General features: G+C 34.3%; 1 protein-coding gene across 1 annotated transcript in view; it reads right to left on the reverse strand.

Annotated features, from left to right (window-relative positions):
* MEMO1 (mediator of cell motility 1) overlaps nucleotides 1-17,947 on the reverse strand; it is an 86,760-nt gene that overhangs the window by 30,863 nt on the left and 37,950 nt on the right. The window contains 3 exon segments of the mRNA XM_016136066.2: nucleotides 4,701-4,812; nucleotides 6,636-6,748; nucleotides 13,654-13,722. Of these exon segments, the coding sequence (XP_015991552.2) occupies nucleotides 4,701-4,812; nucleotides 6,636-6,748; nucleotides 13,654-13,722 (294 nt within the window).

Raw genomic sequence — 17,947 nt, forward strand, 5'->3', positions numbered from 1 at the left:
ATACACTAAGCTGTGTTTTGAGTTGTCCATGTTCCAAAATACTGGCAGTAAGAAAAAGTATATGGCTAAGAAGAGAAGATATTTTTATAGTGAACACGAACAGTTTTATAGTGCCATACTTCTCAAACACTTTCAAAGTTACCAAAGCATCCTATTTACTCAGTACATTTTTCTGAACAAAAAGCAATGAATTGTTTTATACCTTAACTGTGTGGATATCTACAAGTCAACATTTGTAAATACACATGGAATTCTATGCCACAAAGATTACATTTAATAGTGCACAATTTGGTGACAGACAGAAAGGAGAAGGGTTGGGGGGCTGGGAGAAGGGGGTGAAGGGTTTAAGAAGTACAAATTAGTAGTTGATAGTTGGTCACGGGGATGGTGAGCCTGGCATGAGGAATGCAGTTAGCATTATATGATGGCTAAGTGGAGGGCCAGGGTAGGGAGGGAGCAACTGGGAGGATCATTTTATGAACAATACAGATGTCTAACTGATGTACTGTATACGTGAAACTAATTTAAATAAATGATTTTTTTAAAAAAAGAGCAGCCATAAAGGATCCTTCAAAAATGCAAAAAAAAAAAAAAAAGAGAGAGAGAGAGAGAGTACATTTACCTGTATGTAAATTACCAAAAAAAAAAAAAAATCAGCTAAAAATATAAACTATAAACAGTGAATGGGGATGATATAGAGAAAGGAGTAAAGGAGAGGAAAAGATAACTGAACAGAGTAAAATGCAAAAAAAAAGAAAAGCAATTATATATAATAGCAAAAATTATGAATTTCTATGGTAAAGATAATATATGGAAAAAAGATCAGAGCAAGATATGACCTCTTCTTTACATGTTTTAATTTACACAAATAAACATGTAAATATAAATCATACATATTCACAAACACATGCATAATTTTTACTGTCAGTAACCACTGGTTGAGGGGAAGCAGAGAGGTTTTCACTGTTCATTTTGCACTGTTTATTTTCAAGCCATGTACATGTACTTTCTTAACATGAACAGAGTTAACTGAGCAAGGGGATTATGAGTTATTTTGTTTTCTCCTTTATACTACTCATTATTATTTTAAAAAGCTCTAATAAACATCATTGTTTAAATCTGTTTAAAATAACACATAGAATTATAAATAACACTTTAGATAGTTAACGTTTGTAAATCTGTAATAATTACTTATTATATTTAAAAATAAGGGAAAAGTTAATTAAATGGTCAACTGATTAAAATATTACGCAGACTTACTATAAAGTCTTACGTATACCCAATAAAAAGGAGTAAAAATGACATGGAAATGTGTTCATGATATGAAAAGTAGTTAATAAAAAAGAACTTTTGACCTCATTTTTGGAAAAACATTTAATGAAAGTATTGAAAATGAAAAGATCATTATTTATTCAATAATTAATTATTAAAATCCTTTTGTGTACCAAGTACAGTGCTGGGTACAAGAGATACAGAGTAGACCAGCTGCCCTTGAGCAGGGAACAGATTAGGTAACTGTCAGGCAAGGGAAACAAACTTATCTATCTACAAGACCCAAAGAACTATTAACTGCAGTGGTACTGTGGTAGGCTGTCTGCAAATCTAATGATTAGAAATTCCTCCTAACTCTGAATGCTCATGCCACTCCTCCCATCAAAAGTAGAGTCTATTTCTCCTTCCTCTCGAATCTAGTTTTGCAACTTGCTCTGATGAGCAGATTGTGGCATAAGTGATACTGTGCAGTTTCCAAGCCTAGGTATTAAGAGGCCTGAAAGTTTCTACTTTTATATTTCTGCAATCCTGAATTACCGTGTATTTCATCAAAGTCCAAGGTTATCCTGCTTGTGAAGAACACCAGGTAGAGAGAGAGGCCCTGAAGGATAACTGACAACAAGTGGAAATAGCACCAAGGTGAGAACTAAGGTGCCTCAGCAGACAACCAATATCACAGCCCCAGACAGGAAGTGAAGACATCTTGGAACCTTCAGCCTAGGGTCAACCTGCCTCAACTGGCAGATAAAGCAGATGAGTTGTAGCCACTCACCCCAACCACATGTCTAGCTCACAGAGCCATAAACAAATAAGCACATTGAGATGATCCGTCATGCTGCAACAGATAAAAAATGGTATCCGGAAAGAGTACTACAGCAACAGAAACCTAAAACATACGATATTGGCTCTTGGGACATAGAGGCAGACAGAAGCTGTAAGGGCAACAAGGAGACTAGAAACTAGAAGAGCAGTAAGGAAACTGCTACAGGAGGCCTGAAGAAAGATGATCTGTATCATATACTAGCAGAACAATTAGCATAATTGTCACATGAATAACTTAGAAGATTAAAAATATACATAAGTGAACCTGTAGATCGAGCTAAAAAAAGTTTCCAGGCAAAATATTCAAAATGTCAATGGCTTCTTTACAGCCAAGTATGAGACCGTACTTGAAGAGAAACAAGCTAAAGAATTACAAGAATTTTTTTAAATACTGTTGACCCTTGAACACCACAGATTTGAACTACATGAGTTAATTTATACGTGAATTTTTTCAATAAGTATGGTACTGTAAACATAGTTTTCTCTTCCACATGATTTCCTTAATAACATTTTCTTTCTATTAGCTTACTTTATTGTAATACAATATATATTACATATAACATACAAAATGTGTGTTAATTGACTTTATGTTATCGGTAAGGATTCTGGTCAACAGTAGGCTGTCAGTGGTTAAATCTGGGGGCAGTCAAAATTTATATGGGATTTTCGACTGTCCAGGGAGTCAGCAATCCCAACTCCCATGTTGTTCAAGGGTCAACTATATTTCTAACCAGGAGTTGTTTGGATGGAAAATAACCGTTTCTTACAACTAGCTTCTACTGATAGTAAAATACTGTCAAAGAAACACCGTGAGGACAAAGAACAAATGCAGAGTGCCAGTAAATCATGGGCTCACAATCATCCCATCAAAAATGCATCTGTAGGATCCTTTGTTAAGGCCACAGAAAGACTTAGGACAGTGCTTGAATATTCTCTCAGGTAGGCAAACGGGCTACTGATAAACTTAGAGAACCCTAACTTGGGATCCAAAGTAAAGAGAGTCCTGTCTCAGAAAAAATTATGAATGTGACTTTTGTCTGATAGAATGCCCTTATAATCTGATATACAGAAAACTCGCCAAGTGTTTAATGGAATTCTATTAGTTTAGGGGGGAGGAAAAATAATGTTCCAAATGAAAAGATGCCTTTGAGCTCTTAAACTGTCACATATATGAAGCATAGTGAAACTGCAACTCAGGTACAAACAAGGACCATTTCAGGGATTAGAGCCAAGAGCCCAAAGGACACAGCCAAGAGCTGAAAAAAATACTGAATTATAAAAGCCACCACCAAAAGACAGAACTAAGCCATAATTAAAGGCATTCTCGATTCCCTGGTTACACCAAAATTGCTGTGGACCAAAGACTGCTTTATGCTTCCCATTCTTTCACTCTCCATGAGAGCATCCTCTGTGTTTAGCTGCCCCTGTCTCAAAATTATATATTGAGTGTCCACAGGAAGGGCAGTATAATTTGTCTTCTTGGTTAACGGGTATCCAAAAAGGCACTGTACCCCAAAAAACTGCTTCATCCACATCTCAAGCTAATGCATATCATAAAATAATGAACTTTGAACCTGAGATTTCTGGGCATCTTAGGAGTATACACACTGCATGTTGAAGAGAGGTGAATTGTCCACCAGAGGAAGAACTGTGATAGTCTATCTGCAAAGACGGCTGCCAACAATTCCTCCTATTCCTGTACACACATGCTACTTCTCCCAAGAATAGGCAGAACCTATTTCTCCTTCACTTAAATTTTGGCTGACATTGAGTTCTGCTATAAAAAACAGAATACAGTGAAAATGATACTACGTAGTTTCAGGCCTAGGCCTTCATAGGTCAAGAAATTTGTTTTGTTCTTTTGCTACCCTGAATCGTCATGTAAGGAAATCTGGGTTACCCTTCTAAAGAGAGGCCAAGAAGAGAGAAAAGCCCTGTTAGATGAATAAACAGGCCACTTAAAAAACAAATGAGGTGTCTCAACTAAAGGCCAGATCTAAAGCCATCTTGATCTGCTAGTCCCATGTGAACCACCTCAGTGAACATCTTGTATACCAGAGTAAGGTGCGTCCTGCCCAAAATCCTGACCCAAAACTTGTAAGCAATAAAATAGTTCTGATTTTAAGACAATAAGTTTTGCAACAATCTGTTACTCACTAATCTATCAAGCATATTATAAGAGATTCATGTACTTCGTGTAAAGCTAAAATAAATGACCTCCAAAGTTACACCCAAATCTAAAATTTTATTATTACTTACTTATAGTGCCATAGCATAAAAGAATGTAATTGTTATTTTGAAATAAATAAGTATTGGATGAATAAAATAACAGGCAAATCAATACACACAAACACACACGTGTGGGTTTTTTTTAAATTTCCACCTAATGAAACAATCATGCCAATTCCCATGTTCAGCCTTCATAGGCAAACTACTCAAAATCAACTTCAACCCACGTAAAGAAAATCCAACCCCAAATTTTTATCTCATTTCAAATAAAAATTTTTAATCTCCTTACACTAATGATTAGCTTACCCTAGTTAAAATAATTCCAAAGAAATTATTATCTATGATTTCTCTGGGATTTCTTATATTAATCAATATACCTTTCCATGGCTTTAGCTGTATAAGGCAAATGCATTTCAATACTGTGTTCATCTTCATCTGTCTGCAGAGACATGCGTTCAAACATTCCTGTCTTCCATAGTTCTCCGTAAACTAAAGAGATTTCAAAATATAGTAAAACATATTAATGTATATCTTTATCCTATGAGACTCTACCCAGTAACACAAAACTACATGCTTTGGTAAAAGACAAGCACCACATTAATATTTTCCTTCATTTTTTTCCTATTTTTGTTTTAAAAAAAGAAAAAACAAGCTTCTTACATACCAGACAAAACAATAATACATATAATAACATAACATTTTTATATTACATAGTTGTATTAGGGCACAGTTGATTAGAACTACTGAAATACGGAAAACTACTGGCGTCCTTACTCATGAGATTAATAATATAGTTTTTGAGTTTTGTTCTGTTTTTTAATGAAATGTATAGGATGATCATTTCACATCTCAGGTTCCTGCCATAATAAGAACAGGAAATTCCCACTAAGAATGCTGTTTTTCTCAAAATTAAAAATAAAGCTTGTAGGATAAACCAGAATATAAATTCACCACAGTACCATGTTATATTTTATTACATTAAAATGATCTAATAATTCAGACCCTTATGATGAACTGTACTTAAAGCTGGATATTGTACAATGATGAAATTTAATGTAAAAAAAGATATGAGTATTTCTGTCTTATCCTAGAACAGAATCAACATTTTTATAACTACATCAAAGAAATGTGCTTACCAAAATCAAGGAAAAAACTACAAATGTGCTATGACTTTTTTCCTACAAAATTATACCCAATTAAAAATCTTTCATTCCTTCATTGGCAGGCTATCCAAAACCAAAATTTTCAGAATGCCCCAATAGATTTGAAAAATAAAGTATGTCCCTTAAAACCATCCCAGGGAATAATACTAGTAATACTTTAGCTTCATTAATAAGACACAGTCTAACAACAAATTACTAATACTCTATCATACTTAACCCAAATTATGAATATTTATGCCTAAAAAATAAAGAAGATGATCATTTACTTTGTAAATAGCTTCTTTCACTGTATGTAAGTATTTTTTGCAAAATTTCTTGAAACAGTAAGTGGTCAACATACTTAAAATATAATTTGATGAACTAGAAGGATACACACCAAGTCCATAAAAATGGTTACTTTTGAGAATGTAAACCGAGTTCAGATGAGAGGAAAATTCTAAGTCAATTGTGGATGATGAGTACATGAATATTTGTAACACTATTCTCTGTACTACTCCGTATTTTTTTAAATGATCTTCCCCCACTCCGCCAAAAATATTATTTCAAGTCAAAGGGTTTTATTTTACGCATTCAATATATGAGACTCAACTAAATAAAAAATGTGATTTCTAAAAACCTATGGAAAAAATAAATCAAAATAACAGACACTTTAAAAATAAAATACACAAGATTTACATAGCACCCTTCTTTCAGAGTTTCACAACTATGGTCTCATTTTTTTCCCCTAAAAAATCATTTGATAGGAAATAAGGCATTATCACCATTATCTATTTACTGTGAGGAAAGTGATATACAGAGAGGTAGGCTAACATGCCCAGAACTTTTCATTAAGCTGTTGTAGGTACTACACTACTTTCATGTCTCGTGGTAAAATGACTACATGCTACTTCTCTAGCTATAAATGCAACCATTACAGTCTGAAAACTAGTGGGATTTAACAATTTTTGTGGCTGGCAGAAAACCTGTGGTTGTCTTTTAGACATATGGAAGATTTTCTTTGTTTTTATTTTTTTGTATATAAAACAAATATTATCTTTAAAATTAAGATAGTACCTGTGATATTCATATTTTTAGTTTTTTTAATTAACTTTGAATTTCTACTGAAAAACCTTAAGCTGTTTAAAAACTATAAGATTTCTATATACTTACTCTTTTGGTCAATACGAAGGTCATACAGAGGTGTCCTATATATATCCACACTGGAAAGTGCACATCGAGAGAGGGGCACATGATGAGAAGGCCCAAGGATGAAAATTCTCCGGCTAGGAGGTATACAACAAAAAACACAGAACAATTGCACTTCTACACAAACCTTTTTAAATAAAAGGAAAAAAATAAGTAATTTAAAAAAATTTACATGTAGTACTCTTTTCCTTGATTGATTTCATTGCCTACTGTTACGTGTTAAATTGTGTTCCCCTAAAATTCATATGTTGAAGTCTCACCCCCAGCACCTGAGGATGTAAGCAAATTTGGAGATAAAATCTTGAAAGAGGTGATTAAGTTAAAATGAGGCCATGAGGTTGAGGATTGAATCATATATGATTGGTGTCCTTATAAGAGGAGGAGACACCACGGGCGCACATGCACAGAGAGGTCAAGAAACATCAAGAGGACAACTATCTGCAAGCCAAGGAGGGAGACCTCAAGCGAAACCAACCCTACCAGCATCCTGATCTCAGGCTTCCAGTGTCCAGAACTGTGAGAAAATAAATTTGTGTTGTGTCAGCCACTTAGTTCGTGGTATTCTGTTATGGCAACACCAGTAAACTAATATACCTACTAATCGTTAGTTCCAGTCTTTTGTTGGAAGGCCTTAAAAAGAACCATGTTCAACACCCAGAAATACCAGTTACTGACTATCTACAGTAAATCAACCTGCTATGCTTAAAATCATCTCGGTATTCACAACCACTAGTTTACAGAAGGTTTGCAATAGCTATAGTAATTGAATTTTAAACATTTCACCTATTAAATAAAATCTCAACATTCTAACAAAATCTAAACTCGCCTTCTAAGGTCTACCACACTTTAATAAAAATGCATAACAGTATATGTTCTAAAAATCCATACAAAATATCATTACAAAGCAGCATTCTGATAAAGCTATTTCCACATTTCTTCCATGACAGAGAAAAAAGGCATCTTGTTGAGAAGAATTCTGTTTAAGCTTTCACTGTTCCCATTCACGCGGCAGTCATTCTCAAAAACAAAGAAGCATGATTATGTGTTATTTGCACTGTAGGCTAAAGAAAAAAACTGGACTAAACTGTAGCTTAAATCTTTGTAATTCTTTTATCTTAATATCAAGAGTAAAATTAACTTCCTTTCATTTTAGCTCAAACATCCTTACAATCTAAATTCCCAAACCATCTATTTCCTCTATTCTCTAGATTCATATAAATGAAATTTACACACACACACACACAGCCAAAGAACCAAAATTCTGAGAAAGAGAATATACAATAGGCTATGTACCTAGAAAATTAAGTACTACTCATTACTAAATTAATGAACAAAGACTGAGACATGAGCTAGTTATTTCATATTAAAAACTTGCAGGCAAAGAAATGTGAACTTTAGCAATATAGAGATAAAATTCTATTACAGCTAAGAAAATTAACCTATTATCTGCTATGTGTTACTTGTTATCTGGAAGGGGTAAGAGATAAGAAAGATGTGGATAAGGAAAAAGTGATGCTCAGTTTAGAATCCCGAAATCACCTCAAGATGTTACACACAGCAAACATGTAAGACTTCTTTCAACGGGCCATTTCTAGTCAGAAACACTTCTTTTCCTGCCTTTCCTCCCCCCGTTGATAATACTCACTTCCTCTCATTATCATTATGATCAACTCGATAATCATTTCATAAAAAGATAAAATCTATAGATTCCTAAATGAACAAAAGAGATAACACTATGTTCTCCTATCTTAACAGCATATAAATATCACAATTTTTAAAATTAAAATCTAATGTGGAACATACATAATGGTAAATTCTTGAGTATTGAAGTGACTTGTCTAAAGACAGGTATTTACATGAACTAAGAACCAAATATGAAAAAAAATAAATTTGTATGTTGGAAGAATACATTTCTATGAAGAGAGAAGGATAGAATATTTACAATCAGAACTCTCCTGGTAAATCTAGGATAATTAAAATATGAAATGACTTTTAAAGCATCAATCTAAACTCGAGGTATAGATCAATTCATAGGTAAGTGTAACAATGTTCTCACAGTGACCACAAGATGAGCACTACTTCAGAAATAAAGACCCACGGTCAGCCCGGGAAGTCTAACTGCCTCCTCTAATACCTGACTATGTACCTTGCTTGCCTCTTTGTCAGACCTGACCCAGCTGGGAAGATGAAGACTGCTGGGGAAAGAACACCCTGAAGCCTGGATTAGGCAAACATGTGCCCAAGACATCCTTCCAGTTTGGCGGAAACTATCCAAAAGCAACAAAGTGAATGAAGTTCCACATCTGGTTAAGAGAGATAATAGGGAAAAGGAAGTTTAGGTCTCATCAGTATAAAACCCTTAATAGTGATGTACCCAAAAACAAACCAAAAAAGCCTAGATATCATTGAAGAGAAGAAAAGACATGTATATTGAACCAGTAGTAATCGCAAAATGTGTCTTTTGTTAGCAGGATGCTAACAAAAAGAAAATTAGTAGTGTAAATAAAAGATAAGGCATTTTCTTTTCTTTTTTTTTTTTTCTTTTTTGCTAGATTGCTAGATCCATAAACACTAAGACCATAGAAATATTTTGGAGAGAAAGAGTAATATGAGCGTTGAAAGCAATGCCACTTTCTATCTCCGCTTCAAGAAGTTGCAAGGTACTTTGTTTTTAAAGAAGTAACTGTTAAATATTAGCATATCATCACTGTTGCCACACACGTAAGAGAAACCTTTAGTCTGAAAAAAATGGGGGTGAATCAGTAGGCATTCTCTCAGAAGTATAGTTCACATATAATACCTCCAGAAAATTCACACTTGTGGAATTACTTACTATGATGAGTGCTGTCTGTGCACCCAATACATAAGTTACCTGAGTGTCTGCCCTCATATTCTACTATTTTTTCTAAGTAATGGAACACAAGTAATTTTTTAAAGGTGTTCCATGGCAGATGGAGATATTCTAACTGAAGAATAAAATGTCATATGGACCCAAATAAGATTGCTTGGTGCTTTTTCTGCCGTGCAAAAATATGAATCAAGTTACTGTCTAAGTATATGCTGAGTTCCAGTTTTTAAAGTTTTAGTAATAGAAAAAGACTTTTGCAACTATAAATATGGAAAAGAACTTAACTAAATGCATCATTTTAAAATTTTCTTAAACAGCCAGAGTGCTATTTTTGAAAGATAAATTGGATCCTATCACTCCCCTGCTTAAAAAGTCTTTCAATGGCTTTTCATAGTCAGAGGATAAAATCCAAAATCCTTACACTGGGTTCTAAAGTCTCAAATGAACTGGCCCCACCTTGTACTACTCTCGGCCTTGATCACAATACTTTATACACTGGCCTTCTTGCAGTAACTTGATGACACATACAGCTTTGCCTACAAGCTTTCACATGTGCTACTGTTCCTTTTGCTTGGCTTAAAAATCATTTCCTCAGAGATGCCTTCCCCCACACCACCTTATCTACTCTCTAAATCCAATCACCCTGTATCACAGCAGTTCTCGAAATGTGGACTATGGATTCCTCAAAACCCTTTCAAGGAATCCACAAAATCAACAAACAAACAAACAAAAACAAACAAAAAAACAAAAATGAAACAGTTTCATAATTATACAAAGAAGGTATGTGCCTTTCTCACTGAGATGACATCTGCACTTATGGTGCAAAAGTGAGGCTGGGTAAACCAATGGCACATTAGAACTATGATCAAGGTAATGGAGTCGATCTGGACTAGGTATCATGTGTTCTTCACCCAACGAGCTTTTTAAGGTCAGTTTCACTTAATTTCATTAAATCTTGAACTTTGAGTACAGTTTTATAAAAATATTCTATATAAAAAAATGAATTCAATTTGTGGTAATAAATGCGCAGAGCATTTCTGCTGCATACAGAAGGATGTCTCAGGGAAAAGTATTAGTGTAATTGTGAGTTGTGAGCTAAACGATTTTTCATAGAATGGAATTTTGACTTCAAAAAATGACTGCAGACACATTTAAGAATTTGGCAGAAATTTTCTAGGAAGATGAACAAAATGAACCTGCCACTTTAAAGAAAACGTTAAAACTTTTAAGTGAAAATTTGCCTTTTGTAAGACTTCTATCACTGAGACTGACAGCTTCCCAGTAATGAAAACTTTTTCTGATGACATTGGTGTTAATATTAAAAAATGTGATTTTTTTCCACATTGTATGATAAGCATCAACATTTGAAAGATTTGTACAAATTAATGAACAAATATTTTCCAAATGTTCCAAGAAGGATGATACAAAAATCATGCGAAAGTAAACGATCTTATCAAAACGCAAGACAGTAGAGTACAAAAGATGATCCTAGTTGCTATGTAGAGAATGAATTAGTGTGGACGGTAAGAATGGAGGATAGTGGTATAGAACTTAACCTTCTTTCTTTGATTGTTATTTTTTCTCTATACTTCTCTATAGTTCACAAAAGGATGTTCTTTTTCTTAAAGGACTCTGAATACCTTGCAAATTTCGAGAAGGGCCACTTTCAAGAGAATACACTATGACTCAATTATTATTGTTAACACTTAGACCTTCAAATTTATTTATTCAGAACTCAATTATTATATACTAATTACAAAAATAAGCTGATTACATCATTATACACTTGCCTCTCCTTTACTGATCTCCTTTATCATCTTCTTAGCCCTTAGTTCTCTTCCCTTTTTATTATTTTTCTTTTCCTTCCATTTTCACTTTACATCAACTTATTTAACACATGCTTTCCACTTCTACCTATATTGCTCTGTATCTCTCTATATATTCCAAGGCCAAATTACATTTGAGGGTACCCTTCTAGCATATAGCATCATCAATAAAAACTGTGCCAAATAGAAAAAGGTTTAGAAAAATCTGTTACATAAACTACTCTTGTGGTTTATAGGTCAAGGTCAGAGCTTCTGAAAATCTTTCCAATCTAATTTCTATTTGTTCTTATTCATGAAATAATTTAGTTAAGTTTGCATATCAAATAGATATCAAGACACATTTGTTAAGGACACCCTCAAAACATCATAAATGAGGCAGGGCTAACCAAAATATCATCAATTTGGCAACATTATTATTTTATTTATTATTGAAAGCTTCCTAAAAATATTTTTCAACGAAGGTATGACACAATGTACAAAACAAAAAGAGCAGCTTTTTCGTTTTAAAAAACTGAACAAATTGCTCAAAGGCAAAGGAGCAAACTATGGGTGAGATTTTTTTTTAAACTCATGGCTGCTGTGAGTTACTTCTTTTGTTTAATTACCCTCCATCTCTACTAGTACAGGTCTAACCTAACAATCAACACAGGACAAAATTAAGATGATCGATTCCATCTATTCACACAGTGTGTGTACAAATGGCAATACAGACTGGACCCTGATACTGGCGCACACAGTGAATTAATAAATATTTAAATAAAATGGTGATCAGCAAATTAAGTAATTTGGGTGGCTATTCCCAGCAAAAGCTTTTGAAAGTTTACGTTTCTTATTTTAGAGAGTAGTATACTAGGCATTATCAAGTTCACAATTTTCTCATTTTAGACAGTAGTATACTACTCAGTCTCAATTTGCCAGACAGATTTTTAAAGCTAATTTCAAAGCTGTCATTGAATTATGAAATACTTACATGCTTCAAATATCATAAGAAATACACTATCAGATTCTAAAATAATTCAGGTTACCTTATCCTGTCAATGAAAAATTATTCTTCTTTCATTAACCACAACTTACAAGTACACTACAGAATTTTAAATTACAAAATGACTAAAATAGAACAAAGGGTTCTGAATTTTTCTTAAAAGAGCTCCTCTCCAGGTTTTCAAAGAAAAATTTAAAAACCTAAATATTTAACTGTTAGTATTACTGTACTCAATTCCAACGTGTGAGGGGAGCGGGGGGGATGTTCTCCACACTTCCAACAAGCAATTCTTGAACATAAGCAGGGTGTCCAAGAATTCGATTCAATTCTGACGCTATCTACCTGGAGGTTAAGGATTCAGACCTAAAAGAATGTTCCCCTAACCCCCACTTCAGATGCCAGTCTGAAGCCTAGTTTGTCACCTGGGCTCCCATGACCCCTTCCTTCGGTTTGATTAATTTGCTCACGAAACCCAAACATTTTACTTCTAAGATCACTGGTTTATTATAAAAGGATATAACTCAGGGACAGCGAGATGGAAGATATGCATAGGGAAAGGTATGGAGAAAAAGGATGTAACTCCCATGCCCTCTCCAGGGTGCCAGTCTCCCCTAGATCTTCATGTGTTCACCAGCCTAGAAGCTCTCTGAACCCTGTCCTTTTCAGTCTTTGTGGAGGCTTCATTACATAGTCATGATTGATTAAATTATTGGGCGCTGGTGACTGATTCAAGCTCTAGGCCCACCCCACTCCCCAGAGGGCAGGAATGGAACTAAAAGTTCAGACCCTCTAATCACATGATTGGTCGGTTGTCCTGGCAACCAGCCCCCATCCTTAGGTGGGGTCCAAAAGTCACCTCACTACACCTCTCTATAACAAGAGGCACCTTTGTCACATCCAACCCTTAGAAAATTCCAAGGGTTTTGGAACCTGTGAGTCAAGAACTATGAACTAAGACCAAATATATATAAGAAATATTATATTAATATTATATTGCGATTTATAAGAAATATATTTTGGTCATTTAACTGATGACCAAAATATATTTCTTATAAATCGCAATATAATATTAACCTTCTAACATTTCCAGAACAAAACATTTTACCAACTGAAGGGAATGTAAAAACTAAATGTTCAGATGATGAAAGACAGTATTAAAGCTTTCCATAACCTAAATAAGCTATAATCAAATTTGTAAAAAGTCAAATTCCTAATGAAAGAGTACATAATAACAATAAGTATGAAAAACAAATTACTCCAGTGACAAAGCAATTATAAATCCCAACCTTTTCCCATAAACAAATGGTCTCTAACTATATTACTTACGTAATAGATGGATCCACTTGTTTGTAGGCATGAGCAGCACAAGACCCACAGTACGTATATCCTGCATGGCTACAAAACAAAACATTTTTAAGCTTAATTATCAGATTCGAAATCAAGATATTCTGAAAAATAAAACTTTTTGAAAAATTTTATTTAAAATTTTTAAAAGTTAACTATGGTAAACATAACAGAATTGAGTGTACAGATTAAAAAGTAATGTAACTAACAATGCAACTTCTGGACAATAATAGGAAAAACACATAATTGTTCTGTGTTTCAATTTTAAATTTTAAAAGCTGTTTTGTAAATTTCTTGGTCTGAAGAAGAATCAGATTTGGAGATCTCCAAGGCTTACCTGAAATTGCTAAGTAACACTAACACTGTATGAGTTTTTAATATTCCCCTTCAATACCATTAGCAGAATATCATATAACAATAAGACCAAGACCAAGTCAACTCAGACAAAAAAAAAAAAAAAATACCACCCTGCAACTAACTTCCCTCTGTGTCTTTATCAGTAAGATAATTGCCTTGCCCTTCTGTGTATTATGCCTTTCATTTTCTCTCTCCAATACTCATCTCTTTCATCCTCTGGTCTTAGCATTAGAATGGGTCACTAATCACCTATAGAATGACTGTTTCCAGAACTTATTTTTCTTTCTTGACTCATTCAAGTTACATGAGTCTAGACACATTTCCCTTAGTGCTTAATACTTATTAGTGTGTAGCCAGGGGTATGCTGGGAATGTTTAGCAACTGGCTCTGTAGGAAAAAAAAATTGACACACACACATATGTACATAAGCTTATTATAAATTTTACTGAATTATGTATGTACCGCACAATTTACAAATAATGAAAAAACATGTAGTACTCTTTACTGCAAATTCCACATAAGCCAACTGACTGTCACAGAATGTTTTCACTGATTTTAGCTGAACTCTTATCCCTAGCCAAGTGATGGCTACAACTGACAAAAACAATAATTTTGAATGATTTCTTTGCTGATCATAGTTTTCAAATACTAGAAAAAATATTTCCTTCCTTACTTTTTTGTGCTATTCACAATGTAAGGCTACAGATGCAATATAATTTTAAGCTTAATTTGCATTATTAACCCTTCCCCATTTATTTCTTAAGTACAGAAAATGAACAAAAAATAAAGCCCTCATCTGTAGCAATTTGCCAATGAATGGGGAGTAAATCAATCCCCACTGTGGTCAATCTCAAGATGTACAGTAAATTGAAAAGAGAAAACATAGACTTAGATAAAATATCTGCAAAGCATTTATCTGACAAGAATTTATATATGAATATATTTGAAAATGTCAAACAAACAACCCAACACTTAAAAAAAAAATAGGTAACCATTTTTGCAAGACAAAGAATTCTGAAGATTGGTTATTCACAATGTGAATGTACTTAACACTGTACTGAACGTACAAATGGTTATGATGGTAAATTTTATGTCATGTGTATTTTACCACAATATTTTTAAAAATTTAAATAGGAAAAGATGTGAACAGATACTTCATCAAAGAATACACAGGAATGGCAAATAACACACAAAAGAATGCTCAATAAAATTTAGTCATTAAAGAAAGCAAATTAAAACTGTAATGAGCTACCACTAACCACCCACTAGAATAGTTAAAATTAAAAACAGTGGCCATATTAAGTATGGCAAGGATGCAGAACTGAAACTAAATCTATGCTGGTGGAAATGCAAAACAGTACAACTACTTTGTAAAACAGTTTGGCAATTTCTTAAAAAGTTAAGCATATTCCTGCCATATGAGCCAAGCTATGCCACTTCTAAAAAGAAAAAAAAGGATAAAGAAAAAAGAAAGCATTATGTCCACACAAAGAATTGTACATAAATGTTCATCCCAGCTTTACTTGCAACAGCCAAGAATTGGAAATCAAATGACCCTCAAAAGGTGAATGGATAAACAAATTGAGGTATATCCATATAATAGAATATTTCAGCAATAGAAAGGAATGAACTATTGACACACTCAAAATAACTATGCTAAAAAAGGTTAAGATAAAGAAAGAAATATGCTGAGTAAAAGCAGTCAAAAAAAAAAAGTTCATGCTTTATGATTCCATTTAAATAACTCTAGAAAATGAAAACTAATCTATAGTGACAGAAACTATATCAGTAAATGTGAAAAGGGAATTACATAAGGGCATAAGGAAACTTCTGTGGATAATGAATATGTTCATTATCTTAATTGCTGTAATGGTTTCACAGATGTTTACATATTTCAAATGTATCTAACTGTACACTTTACATATCTGCAGCTGTATGTTAATCATACCACAATAAACAGTCCTCATCTGAACTAGCTTAAGATATGGAATCTCACAATCTCCATATGGCGATTGATAAGTCAATCATGGCAATACAAGAGAGTAGTGTACTTAATCAGGAGCTAAGTAATATGGGACATACATTAAGCACACAGAAATCACTGAGGGCTTAACTGGTCAGACTAATGGTAGTCACTCTATCCAAGGGAGCCTATCAAGTTGCCCAATACAGAAATATTCTCACAGCACACACCTAATCTTAGCCAGAAAGAAATGTAAGTTGTTCTGCAGCTCAGCCCTAGAGTTTGGCTGCCATCCTATACTGACCTTGATACTCTAGCTTAGCCAGGGGCTCTATTTTATCTGCTTATGTTTCCAATCTTCCAGTCCCAAGACCCTAATACTGTCTGCTTCAGACTAACACCTGTTCCTGATCTTAACATTACTGGCTCCCCCTTGTCAGTTCAGAAATGTGCTGTCTTGCCTGGCCATGTGGACCTTAAAAACCATCTGATCCATCTGGATCTGCCCTGGTCTATCTCAAAACTGGATCTGACATCTCAGGTTTTCAATACCACTTTGCTCTCAAGTTGTCACTTATATCCCATTCCTCCACTTTCCATCCTTATACCTTAACCCGGTCCCTCCATATTAGATGTGGTTTTTAGATTTTAGTTCGTATTTCCCATTCTTGAATTTAAAGGTTCTGACCCCCAATCCATACTCCAATCTCTAAATCAACCCGTCTTTCTAGTCCAAGTCTCTCCTAGTTTTACCAATCCTGTTTCTATCCAAGCTCAGTTCTTAGAAGTCAAAAAGGCTTCTTGAAAGCATTGGATTCTTGAAGTAAGGGAAGGACAGAAATAGTAAGAGTAGAAGGGCAAAGGCACGAAGGAAGAGCATAAAGAACATGAACAAATGTCCATGTGCGGTGCAGATGAGAAAATATGAGACTGTCCTGAGTGGAACAAGAAAGTAATGGTAAGCCAGAGTCAGACAGGAATCTGGGCTTGATAACATACGTTACTGAAAAACTGTTGTATGGTCTTGAACAGGGGGGTGACAATACAAAACTGTTATTAGTCCAGTACTTCTGAAAAACATGAGCACAAAGGACACATTCGAAGCAGGAAGTGTTAAGTAAAGCTCTCTTGGAAACTATGGAGTGAAGCAGTAATGTGATGGTCTAGAATGGTGTTATAGCTTAGTGCCCCAGCAGGTACGGGAGGATGAGGAAGATACTTAGGATAATGGTAATAACTAATATTTACTGAGTGCTTACTATGTGTCAGGCACTCTTGTGACTCAAAGAGTTAACTCATTTAATCCTCGCGCAAATCCGATGAGAAACAATTATTATTTTTCTTATTTTATAGATGAAGAAACTAAAGCAGAGAAGGTTAAGAAACTTGCTCAAGATCACACAGATATGAAGTAGCCACCCCAGGACTTAAAGCCAGGCAGCAGACCTCTAGAACCCATTCTTAACCACCAAAGAGACTTTTATATATTTGAAGAAGGTAAGAAATCCATGGAGCATGAAAAGCAACAATCCTAAAACCTGGAAGGATACTTACAGAATCATGTATCCTATAAGACTATAGGGAAGGAAGACAGTTTTAAAAATATGATTGAGGTAAATATGTCTTATAATGGAACTCAGATTTCATGGTTATCTTTCCAAAGTTAAAGACTTAAAAGTCTGCTTGAAGTAAAAACAAAATAGTTGCAAAAAGAGAGGAAGAGTCTTAATTTGGAGAGAAAATACACTGCAGAGCATTTTTTAAAAATCATTAAGTACACCATCCCTCGTATCCCCCATCATGAGGAACTCTAATTCATGAAAGGACCAAGACTATTTTCAAAAAAGAGGTTTTCTAATACTTCCCTTTATCCTGGTCCAGATATACGGTAATAATCATCAAACCTCACCACTGGTCCTGTTTCTACATCCTTCTCTTGCTAATAGAACCTATGAT

The sequence above is a fragment of the Rousettus aegyptiacus genome, unplaced genomic scaffold, assembly GCF_014176215.1.
Source record: "Rousettus aegyptiacus isolate mRouAeg1 unplaced genomic scaffold, mRouAeg1.p scaffold_m13_p_7, whole genome shotgun sequence".
NCBI lineage: Eukaryota > Metazoa > Chordata > Mammalia > Chiroptera > Pteropodidae > Rousettus > Rousettus aegyptiacus.